The sequence below is a fragment of the Oncorhynchus gorbuscha genome, unplaced genomic scaffold (genome assembly GCF_021184085.1).
Source record: "Oncorhynchus gorbuscha isolate QuinsamMale2020 ecotype Even-year unplaced genomic scaffold, OgorEven_v1.0 Un_scaffold_557, whole genome shotgun sequence".
Classification (NCBI taxonomy): domain Eukaryota; kingdom Metazoa; phylum Chordata; class Actinopteri; order Salmoniformes; family Salmonidae; genus Oncorhynchus; species Oncorhynchus gorbuscha.
The window spans coordinates 321,832-349,197 of record NW_025745390.1 but is presented as its reverse complement, the minus strand read 5'-3'; the positions used below and the strand labels follow the sequence as shown (position 1 = coordinate 349,197).

Sequence of the window (27,366 nt, the reverse complement as noted above, 5' to 3'; positions counted from 1 at the left end):
ACAACCCACCACACAACACCACAACCCACCACACAACACCACAACCCACCACACAACACTACAACCCACCACACAACCCACCACACAACCCACCACACAACCCACCACACAACACCATCAACCCACCACACAACACCACAACCCACCCACACAACACACAACCCACCACACAACACCACAACCCACCACACAACACCACAACCCACCACACAACACCACAACCCACCACACAACCCACCACACAACCCACCACACAACACCACAACCCACCACACAACACCACAACCCACCACACAACACTACAACCCACCACACAACACTACAACCCACCACACAACACTACAACCCACCACACAACACTACAACCCACCACAAAACACCACAACCCACCACACAACCCACCACAACCCACCACACAACACCACAACCCACCACAAAACACTACAGCCCACCACACAACACACTACAACCCACCACACAACCCACCACACAACCCACCACACAACCCACCACACAACACCATCAAGCCCACCACACAACACCACAACCCACCACAAAACACTAGAACCCACCACACAACACCACAACCCACCACACAACACTACAACCCACCACACAGCCACCACAACACTACAACCCACCACAACACTACAACCCACCACACAACCCTACAACCCACCACAAAACACCACAACCCACCACACAACCCACCACAACCCACCACACAACACCACAACCCACCACAAAACACTACAACCCACCACACAACACTACAACCCACCACACAGCCCACCACACAACCCACCACACAACCCACCACACAACACCATCAACCCACCACACAACACCTGACCCACCACAAAACACTAGAACCCACCACACAACACCTGACCCACCACACAACACTACAACCCACCACACAACCCACCCACAACACCACAACCCACCACACAACCCACCACAAAACACTACAGCCCACCACACAACACTACAACCCACCACACAACACTAGAAACCCACCACACAACACCACAACCCACCACACAACACCACAACCCACCACACAACCCACCACACAACACCACAACCCACCACACAACACCACAACCCACCACACAACACCACAACCCACCACACAACCCACCACACAACCCACCCACACAACACCACAACCCACCACACAACACCACAACCCACCACACAACACCACAACCCCACCACACAGCCCACCACACAACCCACACACAACACCACAACCCACCACACAACACCACAACCCACCACACAACACTACAACCCACCACACAACACTACAACCCACCACACAACACCACAACCCACCACAAAACACTACAACCCACCACACAACACCACAACCCACACACAACACCACAACCCACCCACACAACACTACAACCCACCATACAACACTACAACCCACCACACAACACCACAACCCACCACACAACCCACCACACAACCCACCACACAACACCACAACCCACCACACAACCCACCACACAACACCAACCCACCACACAACACCACACCCACCACACAACACTACAACCCACCACACAACCCACCACACAACCCACCACACAACACCACAACCCACCACACAACACCACACCCACCACACAACACTACAACCCACCACACAACCCACCACACAACACCACAACCCACCACACAACACCACAACCCACCACACAACACCACAACCCACCACACAACACCACAACCCACCACAAACACCACAACCCACCACACAACACCACAACCCACCACACAACCCACCACACAACACCACAACCCACCACACAACCCACCACACAACCCACCACACAACACCACAACCCACCACACAACACCACAACCCACCACACAACCCACCACACAACACCACAACCCACCACACAACACCACAACCCACCACACAACACTACAACCCACCACACAACACCACAACCCACCACACAACACCACAACCCACCACACAACACTACAACCCACCACACAACCCACCACAACCCACACACAACACCACAACCCACCACACAACACTACAACCCACCACACAACACCACAACCCACCACACAACCCACCACACAACACCACAACCCACCACACAACACTACAACCCACCACACACACCACAACCCACCACACAACCCACCACACAACCCACCACACAACACTACAACCCACCACACAACACCACAACCCACCACACAACACTACAACCCACCACACAACACCACAACCCACCACACAACACCACAACCCACCACACAACCCACCACACAACACCACAACCCACCACACAACCCACCACACAACACCACAACCCACCACACAACCCACCACACAACACTACAACCCACCACACAACACCACAACCCACCACACAACACCACACAACACCACAACCCACCACACAACACCACAACCCACCACACAACACCACACAACACCACAACCCACCACACAACACTACAACCCACCACACAACACTACAACCCACCACACAACACCACACAACACCACAACCCACCACACAACACCACAACCCACCACACAACACCACAACCCACCACACAACACTACAACCCACCACACAACACCATAACCCACCACACAACACCATAACCCACCACACAACACTACAACCCACCACACAACACCATAACCCACCACACAACACCACAACCCACCACACAACACCACAACCCACCACACAACACTACAACCCACACACAACACCACACAACACTACAACCCACCACACAACACCACAACCCACCACACAACACCACAACCCACCACACAACACTACAACCCACCATACAACACTACTGTGTGTGTGTGTGTGTGTGTGTGTGTGTGTGTGTGTGTGTGTGTGTGTGTGTGTGTGTGTGTGTGTGTGTGTGTGTGTGTGTGTGTGTGTGTGTGTGTGTGTGTGTGTGTGTGTGTGTGTGTAGTGGAGCACCAGGTGGGTCAGGATGGAGCCACACAGGATGAGAGTGTGAAGAAGAAGATCGTGACGATGGCCAGAGACTCCTGGGAAATATATTTCTCCCGACTCTTCCCTGCCTCGGTGAGTGTCTCTGTGTGTGTGTGTGAGCCTATATATAGAGGTCGCTAGGTGTTGGGTAGAGGTCGCTAGGTGTTAGGTAGAGGTCGCTAGGTGTTGGGTAGAGGTCGCTAGGTGTTGGGTAGAGGTCGCTAGGTGTTGGGTAGAGGTCGCTAGGTGTTGGGTAGAGGTCGCTAGGTGTTGGGGAGAGGTCGCTAGGTGTTGGGTAGAGGTCGCTAGGTGTTGGGTAGAGGTCGCTAGGTGTTGGGTAGAGGTCGCTAGGTGTTGGGTAGAGGTCGCTAGGTGTTGGGTAGAGGTCGCTAGGTGTTGGGTTAAGGTCGCTAGGTGTTGGGTAGAGGTCGCTAGGTGTTGGGGAGAGGTCGCTAGGTGTTGGGGAGAGGTCGCTAGGTGTTGGGTAGAGGTCGCTAGGTGTTGGGTAGAGGTCGCTAGGTGTTGGGTAGAGGTCGCAACATAACTGTGTGTGTGTGAGCCTGTTCATGTTGACATAGTGTGTGTGTTGCAGGGCAGTGTGGGTACTGGGGTGCAGGTGGTCTCATAACTGTGTGTGTGTGTGTGTTGCAGGGTAGTGTGGGTACTGGGGTGCAGGTGGTCTCATAACTGTGTGTGTGTGTGTGTGTGTGTGTGTGTGTGTGTGTGTGTGTGTGTGTGTGTGTGTGTGTGTGTGTGTGTGTGTGTGTGTGTGTGTGTTGCAGGGCAGTGTGGGTACTGGGGTGCAGGTGGTCTCATAACTGTGTGTGTGTGTGTGTGTGTGTGTGTGTGTGTGTGTGTGTGTGTGTGTGTGTGTGTGTGTGTGTGTGTGTGTGTGTGTGTGTGTGTGTGTGTGTGTGTGTGTGTGTGTGTGTGTGTGTGTGTGTGTTGCAGGGCAGTGTGGGTACTGGGGTGCAGGTGGTCTCTGTGTCTCATCGAGGCATCAAGCTGCTGAAGATGGTGAGAAGCAGCTCTGTTGTCCCAGACTACTTCAGAGTGCTACACCCTTACAGGTACACACACACACACACATTAACACACACACACACACACACATTAACACACACACACACACATTAACACACACACACACACACATTAACACACACACACACACACACATTAACACACACACACACAAATCAAATCCAAAATCAAATCAAATGTATTTATATAGCCCTTCGTACATCAGCTGATATCTCAAAGTGCTGTACAGAAACCCAGCCTAAAACCCCAAACAGCAAGCAATGCAGGTGTCGAAGCACCGTGGCTAGGAAAAACTCTCTAGAAAGGCCAAAACCTAGGAAGAAACCTAAAGAGGAACCAGGCTATGAGGGGTGGCCAGTCCTCTTCTGGCTGTGCCGGGTGGAGATTATAACAGAACATGGCCAAGATGTTCAAATGTTCATAAATGACCAGCATGGTCAAATAATAATAAGGCAGAACAGTTGAAACTGGAGCAGCAGCACAGTCAGGTGGACTGGGGACAGCAAGGAGTCATCATGTCAGGTAGTCCTGAGGCATGGTCCTAGGGCCCAGGCCAGTTGAAACTGGAGCAGCAGCATGGCCAGGTGGACTGGGGACAGCAAGGAGTCATCATGTCAGGTAGTCCTGGGGCATGGTCCTAGGGCTCAGGTCCTCCGAGAGAGAGAAAGAAAGAAAGAGAGAATTAGAGAAAGCGTACTTAAATTCACACAGGACACCAAATAGGACAGGAGAAGTACTCCAGATATAACAAACTGAACACACACACACATACACATGGGGCCGCAGGTAGCCTAGTGGTTAGAGTTTTGGGCCAGTAACCCGAAAGGTTGCTGGATTGAATCCCCAAGCTGACAAGGTAAAGCTCTGTTTGTTTCTGTTTTTGTTTCCATAGTTACGCGGACATCCTGTTTGTGTCCATTCCATCTAAGAACATGTTGGAGTTTAACCTGACCAACGAGAAGCTGATTCTGTTCTCCGCCAAGGCTCCACAGGTTAAACACATGGTGGACTACTTCATCACAGAACTGAAGAAGGTGAGACAGGTTAGAGGGTGAGACAGGTTAGACAGGTTAGAGGCTGAGACAGGTTAGACAGGTTAGAGGGTGAGACAGGTTAAACAGGTTAGAGGGTGAGACAGGTTAGACAGGTTAGAGGCTGAGACAGGTTAGACAGGTTAGAGGGTGAGACAGGTTAGACAGGTTAGAGGGTGAGACAGGTTAGACAGGTTAGACAGGTTAGACAGGTTAGAGGGTGAGACTGGTTAGAGGGTGAGACTGGTTAGAGGGTGAGACTGGTTAGAGGGTGAGACAGGTTAGAAGGTGAGACAGGTTAGAGGGTGAGACAGGTTAGAGGGTGAGACAGGTTAGCGGGTGAAACAGACAAGAGGGTGAGACAGGATAGAGGGTGAGACAGGATAGAGGGTGAGACAGGATAGAGGGTGAGACAGGATAGAGGGTGAGACAGGTTAGAGGGTGAGACAGGTTAGAGGGTGAGACAGGTTAGAGGGTGAGACAGGTTAGAGGGTGAAACAGGTTAGAGGGTGAGACAGGTTAGAGGGTGAAACAGGTTAGAGGGTGAGACAGGTGAAACCGGTTCGAGGGTGAGACAGGTTAGAGGGTGAGACAGGTGAAACAGGTTAGAGGGTGAGACAGGTTAGACAGGTTAGAGGGGGAGACAGGTTAGACAGGTTAGAGGGTGAGACAGGTTAGACAGGTTAGAGGGTGAGACAGGTTAGAGGGTGAAACAGGTTAGAGAGTGAGACAGGTGAAACAGGTTAGGGGGTGAGACCGGTTAGAGGATGAAACAGGTTAGAGAGTGAGACAGGTGAGACAGGTTAGAGGGTGAGACAGGTTAGACAGGTTAGAGGGTGAGACAGGTTAGAGGGTGAGACAGGTCAGAGGGTGAGACAGGTCAGAGGGTGAGACAGGTTAGAGGGTGAGACAGGTTAGAGGGTGAGACAGGTCAGAGGGTGAGACAGGTTAGAGGGTGAGACAGGTTAGACAGGTTAGAGGGTGAAACAGGTTAGAGGGTGAGACAGGTAGGAAAGTGATTCTGTTCATTCAACAGGACACCAGGCTTCACTCTACAACCTGATAGAAAGGATGGACACATTATCACCCTTTTTCTGCGTCCAGATTGATTTGGACAAATGGGCTGTTTTTTTCCCCAGGACTCTGAGTATGTGGTCGCAGTGAGGAACTACATCACAGAGGACAGAACTCTGCTCAGCTTCCACAAGGGAGACATCATCAGACTACACAGCGTGGAGGGGCTGGAGGAGGGTGAGACACGCACACACACACACAGATACACACACGACCCCATTGTGTTAGCTCTGTTGCTCATTGTATTGTGTGGTGTAGGCCGATGCTACGGCTGCATCGTCAGGAAGAAGGTCATGTTGCTGGAGGAACTAAAGAGAGATACTCCTGAGTTTGGTGGGTGGGGCCTGTGTGTGGGTGGGGCCTGTGTGTGGGTGGGGCCTGTGTGTGTGTGGTTGACTGCATGTGACTAACACTCCGTCCTGTTTGCTTGTGTTCTGGTTGCTGTGTGAGGAAACAACTAGGATCCAGACTGGGCTGCTGTCTAGTCCCACTGAGCTAAAGTCTGGATCCAGACTGGGCTGCTGTCTAGTCCCACTGAGCTAAAGTCTGGATCCAGACTGGGCTGCTGTTGGGACTGTCTAGTCCCACTGAGCTAAAGTCTGGATCCAGACTGGGCTGCTGTCTAGTCCCACTGAGCTAAAGTCTGGATTCAGACTGGGCTGCTGTTGGGACTGTCTAGTCCCACTGAGCTAAAGTCTGGATTCAGACTGGGCTGCTGTCTAGTCCCACTGAGCTAAAGTCTGGATCCAGGCTGGGCTGCTGTCTAGTCCCACTGAGCTAAAGTCTGGATTCAGACTGGGCTGCTGTCTAGTCCCACTGAGCTAAAGTCTGGATTCAGACTGGGCTGCTGTCTAGTCCCACTGAGCTAAAGTCTGGATTCAGACTGGGTTGCTGTTGGGACTGTCTAGTCCCACTGAGCTAAAGTCTGGATTCAGACTGGGCTGCTGTCTAGTCCCACTGAGCTAAAGTCTGGATTCAGACTGGGCTGCTGTTCAGACTGGGCTGCTGTTGGGACTGTCTAGTCCCACTGAGCTAAAGTCTGGATTCAGACTGGGCTGCTGTCTAGTGCTTTATGGACACGTTTCTGGCAACAGATCTGGTGGCCATTCCTGCAGTCAGCATGCCCATTGCACGCTCCCTCAAAACTTGAGACATCTGTGGCAAAATTTGAGAGAAATAAAGTTTTTGTGAGTATGGAACATTTCTGGGATCTGGGGGAAGTACAGTTCCCGCTCAGCCCAGTCAAAACTGTTCGCTGCTCTGGCCCCCCAATGGTGGAACAAACTCCCTCACGACGCCAGGACAGCGGAGTCAATCACCACCTTCCGGAGACACCTGAAACCCCACCTCTTTAAGGAATACCTAGGATAGGATAAGTAATCCTTCTCACCCCCCCCCCTAAAAGATTTAGATGCACTATTGTAAAGTGGCTGTTCCACTGGATGTCATAAGGTGAATGCACCAATTTGTAAGTCGCTCTGGGTAAGAGCGTCTGCTAAATGACTTAAATGTAAATGTAAAATGGAAGTCAGAGATTCCCGAGTTCCCAGTTGCCTTGAACTCACTGAAGTTCAGAGATTTTCGAGTTCCCAGTTGTCTTGAACGCAGCATTACATTACATGGGACGTGCAAATTCACCAGCATATCATGCTCTCTCCCTCCTCTGTGTAAAGAAATCTAACTACAACCAACTACAGCATACTCAAATTGTTCCCGGGAGGCAGGACAGACAGCGGGACAACACCTGTCATCGCTCGCGCAGAGAAGATGCATATCGTTCATTCTAGCGGGAGAGGAATCGACAGACGCGTGAATTGAAACTTTTAAATTAAAAAGTAGCCTAGTTCATTTAAAGTGGAAAAAGAGTAGGTGGCTGGAAATTGAAAACTGTGTGTGTGTGTGTGCACGCGCGCGCATGTGCATGTGCTTGCGTGTGTTTGTAGTCTGGTGGTGTACGGGCAGTGATGCTGGTGAATTTGCACGGTGTGTTATAACTCTGTGTGTGTGTGCGCGTGTGTGTAGGCTGGCGGTACGGGGCGGTGTACGGACGGTGGGGTGTGTTTCCAGGTGAGTGTGTTCAGCCGGTGGCCGCTCCAGACTTCCTGGTTCTCCCTGCTGAGAGGGCGGAGCCTCGTGACAGACACGGCCGTGTTGCCGCCTCCGCTGCAATCGCCGTGGCGATGGGCTCTACTGTCGCCGCCCATGAACTGGACCTCAACACAGAGGTACACACACACACACACACACACACACACACACACACACACACACACACACACACACACACACACACACACACACACACACACACACACACACACACACACACACACACACACACACACACACAGTACATGCTACATGCAGACATGCGTACATTCACTCTCTAATATTCTGTGTGTGTGCGGTGTGTGTGTGTGTGTGTGTGTGTGTGTGTGTGTGTGTGTGTGTGTGTGTGTGTGTGTGTGTGTGTGTGTGTGTGTGTGTGTGTGTGTGTGTGTGTGTGTGTGTGTGTGTGTGTGCGTGTGCGCGCGTGTGTGTGTGTCAGGCTGTGGTAGGGTATGGTGAGGACAGCAGCAGTCTCCATCTAGAGGGACTGCCTCTACAGGCCAGTCAGTACACCATGGAGGAGTTCTCCAGGAAGTACTACAGACGGGCTCAGAGACACAGGGACCAGCTGAAGACCAGGAAGGGGAAGGAGAGCAGAGAACCAGCTGACATGGTTACATACTCTAAGGTGAGAAACACACAGCAACCTGTTGAGTTACACATCCCCTGTACTGTACTACAGACAACAGATACACATCCCCTGTACTGTACTACAGACAACAGATACACATCCCCTGTACTATACTACAGACAACAGATACACATCCCTGTACTACAGACAACAGATACACATCCCTGTACTGTACTACAGACAACAGATACACATCCCCTGTACTACAGACAACAGATACACATCCCCTGTACTGTACTACAGACAACAGATACACATCCCCTGTACTGTACTACAGACAACAGATACACATCCCCTGTACTACAGACAACAGATACACATCCCCTGTACTATACTACAGACAACAGATACACATCCCCTGTACTGTACTACAGACAACAGATACACATCCCCTGTACTGTCCTACAGACAACAGATTCAGCCTGGGTGTGTATCCTGTGTATTCAGCCTGGGTGTGTATTCTGAGTATTCAGCCTGGGTGTGTATTCTGAGTATTCAGCCTGAGTGTGTATTCTGAGTATTCAGCCTGGGTGTGTATCCTGAGTATGTATCCTGAGTATTCAGTCTGGGTGAGTATTCTGAGTATGTATCCTGAGTATTCAGCCTGGGTGTGTATTCTGAGCATTCAGCCTGGGTGAGTATTCTGAGTATGTATTCTGAGTATTCAGACTGGGTGTGTATTCTGAGTATGTATTCTGAATATTCAGACTGGTTGTGTATTCTGAGTATTCCGCCTGGGTGTGTATTCTGAGTATGTATCCTGAGTATTCAGCCTGGGTGTGTATTCTGAGTATGTATCCTGAGTATTCAGCCTGGGTGTGTATTCTGAATATTCAGACTGGTTGTGTATTCTGAGTATTCAGCCTGGGTGAGTATTCTGAGTATGTATCCTGAGTATTCAGTCTGGGTGAGTATTCTGAGTATGTATCCTGAGTATTCAGCCTGGGTGTGTATTCTGAGTATGTATCCTGAGTATTCAGCCTGGGTGTGTATTCTGAATATTCAGACTGGTTGTGTATTCTGAGTATTCAGCCTGGGTGAGTATTCTGAGTATGTATCCTGAGTAATCAGCCTGGGTGAGTATTCTGAGTATGTATCTTGAGTATTCAGTCTGGGTGTGTATTCTGAGTATGTATTCTGAGTATTCAGCCTGGGTGTGTATTCTGAGTATGTATCCTGAGTATTCAGTCTGGGTGAGTATTCTGAGTATGTATCCTGAGTATTCAGCCTGGGTGTGTATTCTGAGTATGTATCCTGAGTATTCAGCCTGGGTGTGTATCCTGAGTATTCAGCCTGGGTGTGTATCCTGAGTATTCAGCCTGGGTGTGTATCCTGAGTATTCAGCCTGGGTGTGTATCCTGAGTATTCAGCCTGGGTGTGTATCCTGAGTATTCAGCCTGGGTGTGTATCCTGAGTATTCAGCCTGGGTGTGTATCCTGAGTATTCAGCCTGGGTGTGTATCCTGAGTATTCAGTCTGGGTGTGTATCCTGAGTATTCAGTCTGGGTGAGTATTCTGAGTATGTATTCTGAGTATTCAGACTGGGTGTGTATTCTGAGTATGTATCCTGAGTATTCAGCCTGGGTGAGTATTCTGAGTATTCGGCCTGGGTGTGTATTCTGAGTATGTATCCTGAGTATTCAGCCTGGGTGAGTATTCTGAGTATTCGGCCTGGGTGTGTATCCTGAGTATTCAGTCTGGGTGAGTATTCTGAGTATGTATTCTGAGTATTCAGACTGGGTGTGTATTCTGAGTATGTATTCTGAATATTCAGACTGGTTGTGTATCCTGAGCATTCAGCCTGGGTGAGTATTCTGAGTATTCAGCCTGGGTGTGTATCCTGAGTATTCAGTCTGGGTGAGTATTCTGAGTATGTATCCTGAGTATTCAGCCTGGGTGTGTATCCTGAGTATTCAGCCTGGGTGTGTATCCTGAGTATGTATTCAGCCTGGGTGTGTATTCTGAGTATGTATCCTGAGTATTCAGCCTGGGTATGTATCCTGAGTATTCAGCCTGAGTATGTATCCTGAGTATTCAGCCTGGGTGTGTATGCTGAGTATGTATCCTGAGTATTCAGCCTGAGTATGTATTCTGAGTATTCAGCCTGAGTATGTATTCTGAGTATTCAGCCTGGGTGTGTATTCTGAGTATTCAGTCTGGGTGTGTATTCTGAGTATTCAGCCTGGGTGTGTATGCTGTGTGTTTGTTTCCCCAGTCCCCTCTCCAGGAGTCTCTGATAGACTTCACAGACAGCAACATGAACAAGGTGGCAGCTGACATCTCCCTGGGTAAGACAACACGGTTCCCAAATGGAACCCTATTCCCTACATAGTACACTACTTTAGACCAGAGCTCTATAGAACCCTATTCCCTACACAGTACACTACTTTAGACCAGCGCTCCAGAAGTGGACTATGTAGGGAACTGCGTACCATTTGGGACTTAACCAATGGCTTCTAATCAAATATACAGAACTAAAATATCAAACGCAACATGAAACCATTTCAATTATTTTATTGAGTTACAGTTCATATCTGGAAATCGGTCAATTTAAATTAATTAATTAGGCCGTAATCTATGGATTTGACATGACTGGGAATACAGATATGCATCTGTTGGTCACAGACACCTTTAATATAAAGGTAGGGGGGTGTGGAATGTGGTCCCACTCCTCTTCAATGGCTATGTGAAGTTGCTGGAACTTGAATGTGCTGTCGTACATGTCAATCCAGAGCATCCCAAACATGCTCAGTGGGTGACATGTCTGGTGAGTATGCAGGCCATGGAAGAACTGGGACATGGTCAGCTTCCAGAAATGATGTACATTATCATGCTGAAACATGAGGTGATGGCGGCGGATGAATGGCACGACAATGGGGACCTCAGGATCTCGTCACGATATCTCTGTGTATTTAAATTGCCATTGAAAAAATGCAATTGAGTTCGTTGTCCGTAGCTTATGCCTGCCCATACCATGACTACAACTCCACCATGGGGCTCTCTGTTCACAACGTTGACATCAGTAAACACCATACCATAACCCCCCCCCCCCCACCATGGGGCCCTCTGTTCACAACGTTGACATCAGCAAACACCATACCATAACCCCACCATGGGGCACTCTGTTCACAACGTTGACATCAGCAAACACCATACCATAACCCCACCATGGGGCCCTCTGTTCACAACGTTGACATCAGTAAACACCATACCATAACCCCCCCCACCATGGGGCCCTCTGTTCACAACGTTGACATCAGCAAACACCATACCATAACCCCACCATGGGGCCCTCTGTTCACAACGTTGACATCAGTAAACACCATACCATAACCCCCCCACCATGGGGCCCTCTGTTCACAACGTTGACATCAGTAAACACCATACCATAACCCCCCCCACCATGGGGCACTCTGTTCACAACGTTGACATCAGTAAACACCATACCATAACCCCTACCATGGGGCCCTCTGTTCACAACGTTGACATCAGTAAACACCATACCATAACCCCACCGCCACCATGGGGCTCTCTGTTCACAGTGTTGACATCAGTAAACACCATACCATAACCCCCCACCATGGGGCTCTCTGTTCACAACGTTGACATCAGTAAACACCATACCATAACCCCCCACCATGGGGCCCTCTGTTCACAACGTTGACATCAGTAAACACCATACCATAACCCCCCTACCATGGGGCCCTCTGTTCACAACGTTGACATCAGTAAACACCATACCATAACCCCCCACCATGGGGCTCTCTGTTCACAACGTAGACATCAGTAAACACCATACCATAACCCCCACCATGGGGCACTCTGTTCACAACGTTGACATCAGTAAACACCATACCATAACCCCCCACCATGGGGCTCTCTGTTCACAACGTAGACATCAGTAAACACCATACCATAACCCCCCCCCACCATGGGGCACTCTGTTCACAACGTTGACATCAGTAAACACCATACCATAACCCCCCCACCATGGGGCACTCTGTTCACAACGTTGACATCAGTAAACACCATACCATAACCCCCCCACCATGGGGCTCTCTGTTCACAACGTTGACATCAGCAAACCGCTCACCCACACGATGCCCGGTACTGTTGAAACCGGGATTCATCTGTGAAGAGCACACTTCTCCAGCGTACCAGTGGCCATTGAAAGTGAACATTTGCCCACTGAAGTCGGCTCCAACGTCGAACCGCAGTCAGGTGAAGACCCTGGTGAGGGTCAAACTACAGTCAGGTCGTGACCCTGGTGAGGGTCGAACTGCAGTCAGGTCGTGACCCTGGTGAGGGTCGAACTGCAGTCAGGTCGTGACCCTGGTGAGGGCCGAACTGCAGTCAGGTCGTGACCCTGGTGAGGGTCGAACTACAGTCAGGTGGAGACCCTGGTGAGGGTCGAACTACAGTCAGGTCGTGACCCTGGTGAGGGTCGAACTGCAGTCAGGTGGAGACCCTGGTGAGGGTCGAACTGCAGTCAGGTCGTGACCCTGGTGAGGGTAACGAGCACACAGATGACCTTCCCTGAGATGATTTCTGGACGTTTGTGCAGAAATTCTTGGGTTGTGCAAACCTACTGTCCAGTTGGCCGGTCTCAGACGATCCCACAGGTGAAGAAGCCGGATGTGGAGGTCTGGCGTGGTTGTGAGGCCGGTTGGACGTACTGCCAAATGTTTTAAAATGACGTTGCAGGCCGCTTACGGTAGAGAAATTTCTCTGACAACAGCCCTGGTGGACATTCCTGCAGTCAGCATGCCAATTGCACGTTCCCTCAAAACTTGAGACATCTGTGACAAAACTGCGCATTTTAGAGTGGCCTTTTATGGTCCCCCAGCACAAGGTGCACCTGTGTAACAATCATGCTGTTTAATAAGCTTCTTGATATGCCACATCTGTCAGGTGGATGGATTATCTTGACAACGGAGAAATGCTCACTAACAGGGATGTAAACAAATTTGTGTACAAGATTAGAGAGAAATACTCACTAACAGGGATGTAAACAAATTTGTGCAAAACATTTTTGGGAGAAAGAAGCTTTTTGTGCTTATGGAACATTTCTGGGATCTTTTGTTTCTCATGAAACATTGTTGTTCAGTGTAGTTATTTTATTTCTCCTGAAACGTGTCATGTGACTGTCTGCTTGTTGTTCAGTGTAGTTATTTTATTTCTCCTGAAACGTGTCATGTGACTGTCTGCTTGTTGTTCAGTGTAGTTATTTTATTTCTCCTGAAACGTGTCATGTGACTGTCTGCTTGTTGTTCAGTGTAGTTATTTTATTTGTCATGGAACATGTCATGTGACTGTCTGCTTGTTGTTCAGTGTAGTTATTTTATTTCTCCTGAAACGTGTCATGTGACTGTCTGCTTGTTGTTCAGTGTAGTTATTTTATTTCTCCTGAAACGTGTCATGTGACTGTCTGCTTGTTGTTCAGTGTAGTTATTTTATTTGTCATGGAACATGTCATGTGACTGTCTGCTTGTTGTTCAGTGTAGTTATTTTATTTCTCCTGAAACGTGTCATGTGACTGTCTGCTTGTTGTTCAGTGTAGTTATTTTATTTCTCCTGAAACGTGTCATGTGACTGTCTGCTTGTTTCTGCTCTTTAACCCGTAACCTGTCTCACCTTCTTCACTCTGCAGCTGTGATGAAGTTCATGGGAGACTACCCTCTGAAGGGACAGACAGAACAGGACCTGGTGTCAACGATCCTAAAGGTACACACTCACTCACTCACTCACTCACTCACTCACACACACACACACACACACACTCACTCACTCACTCACTCACTCACTCACTCACTCACTCACACTCTCACTCACTCACTCACTCACTCACTCACTCACACACTCACACACTCACACTCACTCACTCACTCACTCACTCACTCACTCACTCACTCACTCACCACCACCACTCACCACCACTCAATCACTCACTCACTCACTCACTCACTCACTCACTCACTCACCACACACTCACTCACTCACTCACTCACTCACACACTCGCTCACTCACACCCCAACATATATCTTCTACTTCTGAAAAATGTGTGTGTGTCTGTGTGTGTGTCTCTAGCTCAGTGGGGAGTATGGTCTGATGAAAGATGAAGTCTACTGTGTCTGTGTGTCTCTAGCTCAGTGGGGAGTATGGTCTGATGAAAGATGAAGTCTACTGCCAGGTGATGAAGCAGGTCACAGGAAACACCAGCTCCAAAACGTAAGAACCCTAACATTGACCTCTAACCTCTAACCTTGACCTCTAAGCTCTAGGGACAGTTGTCAGAGAGGCTGGAGGCTACTCTACATCCTGACTGTTATAGGGTTAGTGTATATCTGACCTCTAACCTCTAGGGACAGTTGTCAGAGAGGCTGGAGGCCACTCTACATCCTGACTGTTATAGGGTTAGTGTATATCTGACCTCTGACCTCTGACCTCTAGGGACAGTTGTCAGAGAGGCTGGAGGCCACTCTACATCCTGACTGTTATAGGGTTAGTGTATATCTGACCTCTGACCTCTAGGGACAGTTGTCAGAGAGGCTGGAGGCTACTCTACATCCTGACTGTTATAGGGTTAGTGTATATCTGACCTCTGACCTCTGACCTCTAGGGACAGTTGTCAGAGAGGCTGGAGGCTACTCTATATCCTGACTGTTATAGGGTTAGTGTATATCTGACCTCTGACCTCTGACCTCTAGGGACAGTTGTCAGAGAGGCTGGAGGCTACTCTACATCCTGACTGCGTTCCATCGCTGTTCTGAGGTCCTGAAGCCCTTCCTGTTCACGTTCCTGCTGGACGCCTGCTCTGGTCCTGGAGTCCACTACCAAGGTACCCTAACTATATCTATAACCCTCCCTACCAGTCAGGATGTCTGTTATACCTGTCTGTCTGTCTGTCTGTCTGCTCTAGTCCTGTAGTCCACTACCAAGGTACCCTAACTATATCTATAACCCTCCCTACCAGTCAGGATGTCTGTCTGTCTGTCTGTCTGCTCTAGTCCTGTAGTCCACTACCAAGGTACCCTAACTATATCTATAACCCTCCCTACCAGTCAGGATGTCTGTTATACCTGTCTGTCTGTCTGCTCTAGTCCTGTAGTCCACTACCAAGGTACCCTAACTATATCTATAACCCTCCCTACCAGTCAGGATGTCTGTTATACCTGTCTGTCTGTCTGCTCTAGTCCTGTAGTCCACTACCAAGGTACCCTAACTATATCTATAACCCTCCCTACCAGTCAGGATGTCTGTTATACCTGTCTGTCTGTCTGCTCTAGTCCTGTAGTCCACTACCAAGGTACCCTAACTATATCTATAACCCTCCCTACCAGTCAGGATGTCTGTTATACCTGTCTGTCTGTCTGCTCTAGTCCTGTAGTCCACTACCAAGGTACCCTAACTATATCTATAACCCTCCCTACCAGTCAGGATGTCTGTTATACCTGTCTGTCTGCTCTAGTCCTGTAGTCCACTACCAAGGTACCCTAACTATATCTATAACCCTCCCTACCAGTCAGGATGTCTGTTATACCTGTCTGTCTGTCTGCTCTAGTCCTGTAGTCCACTACCAAGGTACCCTAACTATATCTATAACCCTCCCTACCAGTCAGGATGTCTGTTATACCTGTCTGTCTGTCTGCTCTAGTCCTGTAGTCCACTACCAAGGTACCCTAACTATATCTATAACCCTCCCTACCAGTCAGGATGTCTGTTATACCTGTCTGTCTGTCTGTCTGTCTGCTCTAGTGATTGGCTGTATAGCCAAGGCGTGTGATTGGCTGTGGTTGTTGATTGACAGGTATAGCCAAGGCGTGTGATTGGCTGTGGTTGTTGATTGACAGGTATAGCCAAGGCGTGTGATTGGCTGTGGTTGTTGATTGACAGGTTTAGCCAAGGCGTTTGATTGGCTGTGGTTGTTGATTGACAGGTATAGCCAAGGCGTGTGATTGGCTGTGGTTGTTGATTGACAGGTATAGCCAAGGCGTGTGATTGGCTGTGGTTGTTGATTGACAGGTATAGCCAAGGCGTGTGATTGGCTGTGGTTGTTGATTGACAGGTATAGCCAAGGCGTGTGATTGGCTGTGGTTGTTGATTGACAGGTATAGCCAAGGCGTGTGATTGGCTGTGGTTGTTGATTGACAGGTATAGCCAAGGCGTGTGATTGGCTGTGGTTGTTGATTGACAGGTATAGCCAAGGCGTGTGAGCAGAACCTGAGGAGGACCTTCCAGTACGGAGGAAGAATCGAACACCCCAACAGCATGGAGCTGAAGGCCATGCTGGTACACACACACACACACACACACACACACACACACACACACACACACACACACACACACACACACACACACACACACACACACACACACACACACACACACACACACACACAGGGCTCAAAGCTATGCTCGTCAGTCTCAGTATCTCCTCAACCAATCACAGGTCTCCTCTCTGATTGCCTAGCTCTTTGATTGGTTATCTGTCTGTGCCCTGTGATTGGTTGTGCAGGCTGGGCGGAGCTCCAAGAGACAGTTGTTCCTCCTACCAGGCGGCATCGAGAGACACCTCAAAATCAAGACCTGCTCAGTGAGTACACACACACACACACACACACACACACACACACACACACACACACACACACACACACACACACACACACACACACACACACACACACACACACACCAACATCAGTGTCGTAGGATAGGCCTATTTTCAAATTGCGCGTGTGTGTGTGTGTGTGTGTGTGTGTGTGTGTGTGTGTGTGTGTGTGTGTGTGTGTGTGTGTGTGTGTGTGCGTGTGTGTGCGTGCGTGTGTGTGTGCGTGCGTGTGTGTGTGTGTGTAGGTGTCTCTGGATGCTATAGAGGAGCTATGTAATGACATGGGACTGCACAGACTGGAGGCCATGGATGAGTACGCTGTATTTGTGGTCACACACCGAGGTGAGCCTCACACACACACACACACACACACACACACACACACACACACACACACACACACACACACACACACACACACACACACACACACACACACACACACACACACACACACACACACACACAGGGTAAAAGCTGAAAGCGGGTCGAGTAACGTGTCTTTCTGCCTGCAGGTCAGAATGTCCGTCCCCTCAATAAGAAGGAATACATCCTGGACATTACTACGGAGGCGGAGCCAGTGGACTGTAACTACAGCCTGTGGTTCAGGAGGGTCATCTGGACACAGCCGCTTAAATTTGACAACGAGCTCTGTGTCACCATGCATTATAACCAGGTATAATAACCAGCTCTGCCTTATGATGCATTATAACCAGGTATAACAACCAGCTCTGCCTTATGATGAATTATAACCAGGTATAACAACACTACGATGCATTATAACCAGGTATAATAACCAGCTCTGCCTTATGATGCATTATAACCAGGTATAACAACCAGCTCTGCCTTATGATGAATTATAACCAGGTATAACAACACTACGATGCATTATAACCAGGTATAATAACCAGCTCTGCCTTATGATGCATTATAACCAGGTATAACAACCAGCTCTGCCTTATGATGAATTATAACCAGGTATAACAACACTACGATGCATTATAACCAGGTATAATAACCAGCTCTGCCTTATGATGCATTATAACCAGGTATAACAACCAGCTCTGCCTTATGATGAATTATAACCAGGTATAACAACACTACGATGCATTATAACCAGGTATAATAACCACCTCTGCCTTATGATGTATTATAACCAGGTATAACAACCAGCTCTGCCTTATGATGAATTATAACCAGGTATAACAACACTACGATGCATTATAACCAGGTATAACAACCAGCTCTGCCTTATGATGAATTATAACCAGGTATAATAACACTACGATGCATTATAACCAGGTATCACAGCACTATGATGCATTATAACCAGGTATAACAACACTACGATGCATTATAACCAGGTATCACACTATGATGTATTACAGGCAGGTATAACGACACTATGATGCATTATAACCAGGTATAATACTATGATGCATTACAACCAGGTATAACAAAACTATGATGCATTATAACCAGGTATAGCAACACTATGATGCATTATAACCAGGTATAGCAACACTATGATGCATTATAACCAGGTATAGCAACACTATGATGCATTATAACCAGGTATAGCAACACTACGATGCATTATAACCAGGTATCACACTATGATGCATTATAACCAGGTATCACACTATGGTGCATTATAACCAGGTATAGCAACACTACGATGCATTATAACCAGGTATAACACTGTGATGTATTACAGGCAGGTATAACAACACTATGATGCATTATAACCAGGTATAGCAACACTACGATGTATTATAACCAGGTATCACACTATGATGTATTACAGGCAGGTATAACGACACTATGATGCATTATAACCAGGTATAACACTATGATGCATTACAACCAGGTATAACAACACTACGATGTATTATAACCAGGTATCACACTATGATGTATTACAGGCAGGTATAACTACACTATGATACATTGTAACCTGGTATAACAGCACTATGATGCATTACAGGCAGGTATAACGACACTATGATACATTGTGACCTGGTATAACAGCACTATGATGCATTACAGGCAGGTATAACAACACTATGATGCATTACAACCAGGCATAACACTATGATGCATTACAACCAGGCATAACAACACTATGAGGCATTATAACCAGGTATAACAACACTATGATGCATTACAACCAGGCATAACAACACTATGAGGCATTATAACCAGGTATAACAACACTATGAGGCATTATGACCAGGTATAACACTATGATGCATTATGACCAGGTATAACACTATGATGCATTATAACCATGTATAACACTATGATGCATGATAACCAGGTATAACAGCACTATGATGCATTATAACCATGTATAACACTATGATGCATGATAACCAGGTATCACAGCACTATGATGCATTATGACCAAGTATAACACTATGATGCATTATAACCATGTATAACACTATGATGCATGATAACCAGGTATCACAGCACTATGATGCATGATTACCAGGTATCACAGCACTATGATGCATTATAACCAGGTATAACACTATGATGTATTATAACCAGGTGTAACAACACTACAGGAAGTCCAGGATGTTCTAGGTGTTACCAGACTACCAGACTATCTGAAGGCCTATGTTCTAGGTGTTACCAGACTATCTAAAGGCCTGTGTTCTATGTTCTAGGTGTTACCAGACTACCAGACTATCTAAAGGCCTGTGTTCTATGTTCTAGGTGTTACCAGACTACCAGACTATCTAAAGGCCTGTGTTCTATGTTCTAGGAGTTACCAGACTACCAGACTATCTAAAGGCCTGTGTTCTATGTTCTAGGTGTTACCAGACTACCAGACTATCTGAAGGCCTGTGTTCTATGTTCTAGGTGTTACCAGACTACCAGACTATCTGAAGGCCTGTGTTCTAGGTGTTACCAGACTATCTGAAGGCCTGTGTTCTATGTTCTAGGTGTTACCAGACTATCTGAAGGCCTTGCTGAGTGTGGTTCCTCAGAGTAAAGCCAGTGAGCAGCAGCTGCAGCAGTTGGCCAAGCTGGCAGCATTACAACACCGTGCTAAAGATACCGTCTTCCTGCCCACCATGTAAGAATACACACGCACACACACATACACACACATACACCCACACTCACACCCACACACACATACACCCACCCACACTCACACACACCCACCCACACTCACAGGCACGCACCTACACCCACCCACCCACACTCACACACACGCACATACACTCACACACACACACACTCACACACACACACTACACACACACACACATACACCCACACTCACACCCACCCACCCACCTCACCCACACTCACACACACATACACCCACACCCACCCACCCACCCACCCACACACACACACCCACCCACACTCACACCCACCCACCCACACGCACACACACCCACCCACACTCACAGACACGCACCCACCCACACTCACAGACACGCACATACACCCACCCACCCACCCACACTCACACCCACCCACACTCACACCCACCCACACTCACACCCACACCCACCCACCCACACTCACAGACACGCACATACACCCACCCACCCACCCACACTCACACCCACCCACCCACCCACACTCACACACACATAAACCCACACTCACACCCACCCACCCACCCACACACACATACACCCACCCACACTCACACCCACCCACCCACACGCACACACACCCACCCACACTCACACACACGAACACACACTCACACACACGCACATACACTCACACACTCACACACACACACATACACCCACCCACACTCACACACACCCACCCACACTCACACACACACACATACACTCACACACACGCACATACACACACACACACGCACATACACTCACACACACGCACATACACTCCCTCACACCCACCCACCCACACTCACTCACACACACACACATACACTCACACACACACGCACATACACTCCCTCACACCCACCCACCCACCCACACTCACAGACACGCACATACACCCACCCACCTACACTCACACACACACACATACACTCCCTCACACCCACCCACACTCACAGACACGCACATACACACACACACCCACACTCACACACACACACATACACTCACAGACACACACATACACTCACACACACGCACATACACCCACACACCCACCCTCACACTCACATTTTTGCGCGTGTAACAATAACTAGATAATACAGATATCTGACATGTGCAAATATAACTATATAATACAGATAACTATATAATACAGATATCTAATGTGTAAATATAACTATATAATACAGATAACTATATAATACAGATATCTAATGTGTAAATATAACTATATAATACAGATAACTATATAATACAGATAACTAACATGTAAATATAACTAGATAATACAGATAACTAGATAATACAGATATCTAACATGTGTAAATATAACTAGATAATACAGATATCTAACATGTGTAAATATAACTAGATAATACAGATACCTAGATAATACAGATAACTAGATAATACAGATATCTAACATGTGTAAAAATAACTAGATAATACAGATAACTAGATAATACAGATATCTAACATGTGTAAATATAACTAGATAATACAGATACCTAGATAATACAGATAACTATATAATACAGATATCTAACATGTAAATATAACTATATAATACAGATAACTATATAATACAGATATCCAACATGTGTAAATATAACTAGATAATACAGATAACTAGATTATACAGATATCTGACATGTGAAAATATAACTAGATAATACAGATAACTATATAATACAGATATCCAACATGTGTAAATATAACTAGATAATACAGATAACTAACATGTGTAAATATAACTAGATAATACAGATACAGTAAATATAACTATATAATACAGATATCTAACATGTGTAAATATAACTAGATAATATAGATAACTAGATTATACAGATATCTGACATGTGCAAATATAACTAGATAATACAGATAACTAAGATGTGCAAATAAAACTAGATAATACAGATAACTAAGATGTGCAAATATAACTAGATAATACAGATAACTAACATGTGTAAATATAACTAGATAATACAGATAACTAACATGTGTAAATATAACTAGATAATACAGATAACTATATAATACAGATAACTATATAATACAGATATCTGACATGTGTAAATATAACTAGATAATACAGATAACTAAGATGTGCAAATACAACTAGATAATACAGATAACTAAACATGTGTAAATATAACTAGATAATACAGATATCTAACATGTGTAAATATAACTAGATAATACAGATAACTAGATAATACAGATATCTGACATGTGTAAATATACTAGATAATACTAGATATACAGATATACATGTGTAAAGATAACTAGATAATACAGATAACTAGATAATACAGATATCTAACATGTGTAAATATAACTAGATAATACAGATAACTATATAATACAGATAACTATATAATACAGATATCTGACATGTGTAAATATAACTAGATAATACAGATAACTGACATGTGTAAATATAACTAGATAATACAGATAACTAGATAATACAGATAACTAACATGTGTAAATATAACTAGATAATACAGATAACTAGATAATACAGATAACTGACATGTGTAAATATAACTAGATAATACAGATAACTGACATAATAAATATAACTAGATAATACAGATAACTGACATGTGTAAATATAACTAGATAATACAGATAACTAGATAATACAGATAACTGACTTGTGTAAATATAACTAGATAATACAGATAACTGACATGTGTAAATATAACTAGATAATACAGATAACTGACATGTGTAAATATAACTAGATAATACAGATAACTAGATAATACAGATAACTGACTTGTGTAAATATAACTAGATAATACAGATAACTAACATGTGTAAATATAACTAGATAATATAGATAACTAACATGTGTAAATATAACTAGATAATACAGATGTCTAACATGTGTAATTACAACTAGATAATACAGATAACTGACTTGTGTAAATATAACTAGATAATATAGATAACTAACATGTGTAAATATAACTAGATAATACAGATATCTAACATGTGTAAATATAACTAGATAATATAGATAACTAACATGTGTAAATATAACTAGATAATACAGATGTCTAACATGTGTAAATATAACTAGATAATACAGATATCTAACATGTGTAAATATAACTAGATAATACAGATATCTAACATGTGTAAATATAACTAGATAATACAGATAACTAACATGTGTAAATATAACTAGATAATACAGATATCTGACATGTGTAAATATAACTAGATAATACAGATAACTAGATAATACAGATAACTAACATGTAAATATAACTAGATAATACAGATACCTAACATGTGTAAATATAACTAGATAATACAGATACCTAACATGTGTAAATATAACTAGATTATACAGATATCTGACATGTGTAAATATAACTAGATAATACAGATAACTATATAATACAGATAACTATATAATACAGATATCTGACATGTGTAAATATAACTAGATAATACAGATAACTAGATAATACAGATAACTGACATGTGTAAATATAACTAGATAATACAGATAACTAATACAGATAACTATATAATACAGATAACTATATAATACAGATATCTGACATGTGTAAATATAACTAGATAATACAGATAACTAGATAATACAGATAACTGACATGTGTAAATATAACTAGATAATACAGATAACTAGATAATACAGATAACTAACATGTGTAAATATAACTAGATAATACAGATAACTAGATAATACAGATAACATGTGTAAATATAACTAGATAATACAGATAACTGACATGTGTAAATATAACTAGATAATACAGATAACTGACATGTGTAAATATAACTAGATAATACAGATAACTAGATAATACAGATAACTGACATGTGTAAATATAACTAGATAATACAGATAAACATGTGTAAATATAACTAGATAATACAGATAACTGACATGTGTAAATATAACTAGATAATACAGATAACTAGATAATACAGATAACTGACTTGTGTAAATATAACTAGATAATACAGATAACTAACATGTGTAAATATAACTAGATAAGATAACATGTGTAAATATAACTAGATAATACAGATAACTAACATGTGTAATATAACTAGATAATACAGATAACTGACATGTGTAAATATAACTAGATAATATAGATAACTAACATGTGTAAATATAACTAGATAATACAGATATCTGACATGTGTAAATATAACTAGATAATACAGATAATAACATGTGTAAATATAACTAGATAATACAGATATCTAACATGTGTAAATATAACTAGATAATACAGATATCTGACATGTGTAAATATAACTAGATAATACAGATAACTAACATGTGTAAATATAACTAGATAATACAGATATCTGACATGTGTAAATATAACTAGATAATACAGATAACTAGATAATACAGATAACTAACATGTAAATATAACTAGATAATACAGATACCTAACATGTGTAAATATAACTAGATAATACAGATACCTAACATGTGTAAATATAACTAGATTATACAGATATCTGACATGTGTAAATATAACTAGATAATACAGATAACTATATAATACAGATAACTATATAATACAGATATCTGACATGTGTAAATATAACTAGATAATACAGATAACTAGATAATACAGATAACTGACATGTGTAAATATAACTAGATAATACAGATAACTATATAATACAGATAACTATATAATACAGATAACTATATAATACAGATATCTGACATGTGTAAATATAACTAGATAATACAGATAACTAGATAATACAGATAACTGACATGTGTAAATATAACTAGATAATACAGATAACTAGATAATACAGATAACTAACATGTGTAAATATAACTAGATAATACAGATAACTAGATAATACAGATAACTGACATGTGTAAATATAACTAGATAATACAGATAACTGACATGTGTAAATATAACTAGATAATACAGATAACTGACATGTGTAAATATAACTAGATAATACAGATAACTAGATAATACAGATAACTGACTTGTGTAAATATAACTAGATAATACAGATAACTGACATGTGCAAATATAACTAGATAATACAGATAACTGACATGTGTAAATATAACTAGATAATACAGATAACTAGATCATACAGATAACTGACTTGTGTAAATATAACTAGATAATACAGATACATTTGATAACTAGATAATATAGATAACTAACATGTGTAAATATAACTAGATAATACAGATGTCTAACATGTGTAATTACAACTAGATAATACAGATAACTGACTTGTGTAAATATAACTAGATAATATAGATAACTAACATGTGTAAATATAACTAGATAATACAGATATCTAACATGTGTAAATATAACTAGATAATATAGATAACTAACATGTGTAAATATAACTAGATAATACAGATGTCTAACATGTGTAAATATAACTAGATAATACAGATATCTAACATGTGTAAATATAACTAGATAATACAGATATCTAACATGTGTAAATATAACTAGATAATACAGATAACTAACATGTGTAAATATAACTAGATAATACAGATATCTGACATGTGTAAATATAACTAGATAATACAGATAACTAGATAATACAGATAACTAACATGTAAATATAACTAGATAATACAGATACCTAACATGTGTAAATATAACTAGATAATACAGATACCTAACATGTGTAAATATAACTAGATTATACAGATATCTGACATGTGTAAATATAACTAGATAATACAGATAACTATATAATACAGATAACTATATAATACAGTTATCTGACATGTGTAAATATAACTAGATAATACAGATAACTAAGATGTGCAAATACAACTAGATAATACAGATAACTAAACATGTGTAAATATAACTAGATAATACAGATATCTAACATGTGTAAATATAACTAGATAATACAGATAACTAGATAATACAGATATCTGACATGTGTAAATATAACTAGATAATACTGATAACTAGATAATACAGATATCTGACATGTGTAAATATAACTAGATAATACAGATAACTAGATAATACAGATATCTAACATGTGTAAATATAACTAGATAATACAGATAACTATATAATACAGATAACTATATAATACAGATATATGACATGTGTAAATATAACTAGATAATACAGATAACTGACATGTGTAAATATAACTAGATAATACAGATAACTGACATGTGTAAATATAACTAGATAATACAGATAACTGACATGTGTTAATATAACTAGATAATACAGATAACTAGATAATACAGATAACTGACTTGTGTAAATATAACTAGATAATACAGATAACTAACATGTGTAAATATAACTAGATAATATAGATAACTAACATGTGTAAATATAACTAGATAATACAGATGTCTAACATGTGTAATTACAACTAGATAATACAGATAACTGACATGTGTAAATATAACTAGATAATACAGATAACTGACATGTGTAAATATAACTAGATAATACAGATAACTGACATGTGTAAATATAACTAGATAATACAGATAACTAGATAATACAGATAACTGACTTGTGTAAATATAACTAGATAATACAGATAACTAACATGTGTAAATATAACTAGATAATATAGATAACTAACATGTGTAAATATAACTAGATAATACAGATGTCTAACATGTGTAATTACAACTAGATAATACAGATAACTGACTTGTGTAAATATAACTAGATAATAT

General features: G+C 43.4%; 1 protein-coding gene across 4 annotated transcripts in view; it reads left to right on the top strand.

Moving 5' to 3' along the window:
• The window catches only part of myo15aa (myosin XVAa), a 207,366-nt gene that overhangs the window by 172,248 nt on the left and 7,752 nt on the right, over positions 1 to 27,366 (top strand). For all 4 annotated transcript variants that reach the window (XM_046334016.1, XM_046334015.1, XM_046334014.1 and 1 more), the window contains 15 exons: positions 2,986 to 3,101; positions 3,960 to 4,078; positions 4,945 to 5,086; positions 6,223 to 6,334; positions 8,180 to 8,382; positions 8,706 to 8,894; positions 11,112 to 11,184; positions 14,547 to 14,620; positions 15,043 to 15,125; positions 15,605 to 15,735; positions 17,092 to 17,186; positions 17,416 to 17,493; positions 17,757 to 17,853; positions 18,027 to 18,187; positions 20,466 to 20,599. In XM_046334016.1, coding sequence (XP_046189972.1) covers positions 2,986 to 3,101; positions 3,960 to 4,078; positions 4,945 to 5,086; positions 6,223 to 6,334; positions 8,180 to 8,382; positions 8,706 to 8,894; positions 11,112 to 11,184; positions 14,547 to 14,620; positions 15,043 to 15,125; positions 15,605 to 15,735; positions 17,092 to 17,186; positions 17,416 to 17,493; positions 17,757 to 17,853; positions 18,027 to 18,187; positions 20,466 to 20,599 — 1,807 coding nt within the window. The remainder of the gene's footprint in view (positions 1 to 2,985; positions 3,102 to 3,959; positions 4,079 to 4,944; positions 5,087 to 6,222; positions 6,335 to 8,179; positions 8,383 to 8,705; positions 8,895 to 11,111; positions 11,185 to 14,546; positions 14,621 to 15,042; positions 15,126 to 15,604; positions 15,736 to 17,091; positions 17,187 to 17,415; positions 17,494 to 17,756; positions 17,854 to 18,026; positions 18,188 to 20,465; positions 20,600 to 27,366) is intronic.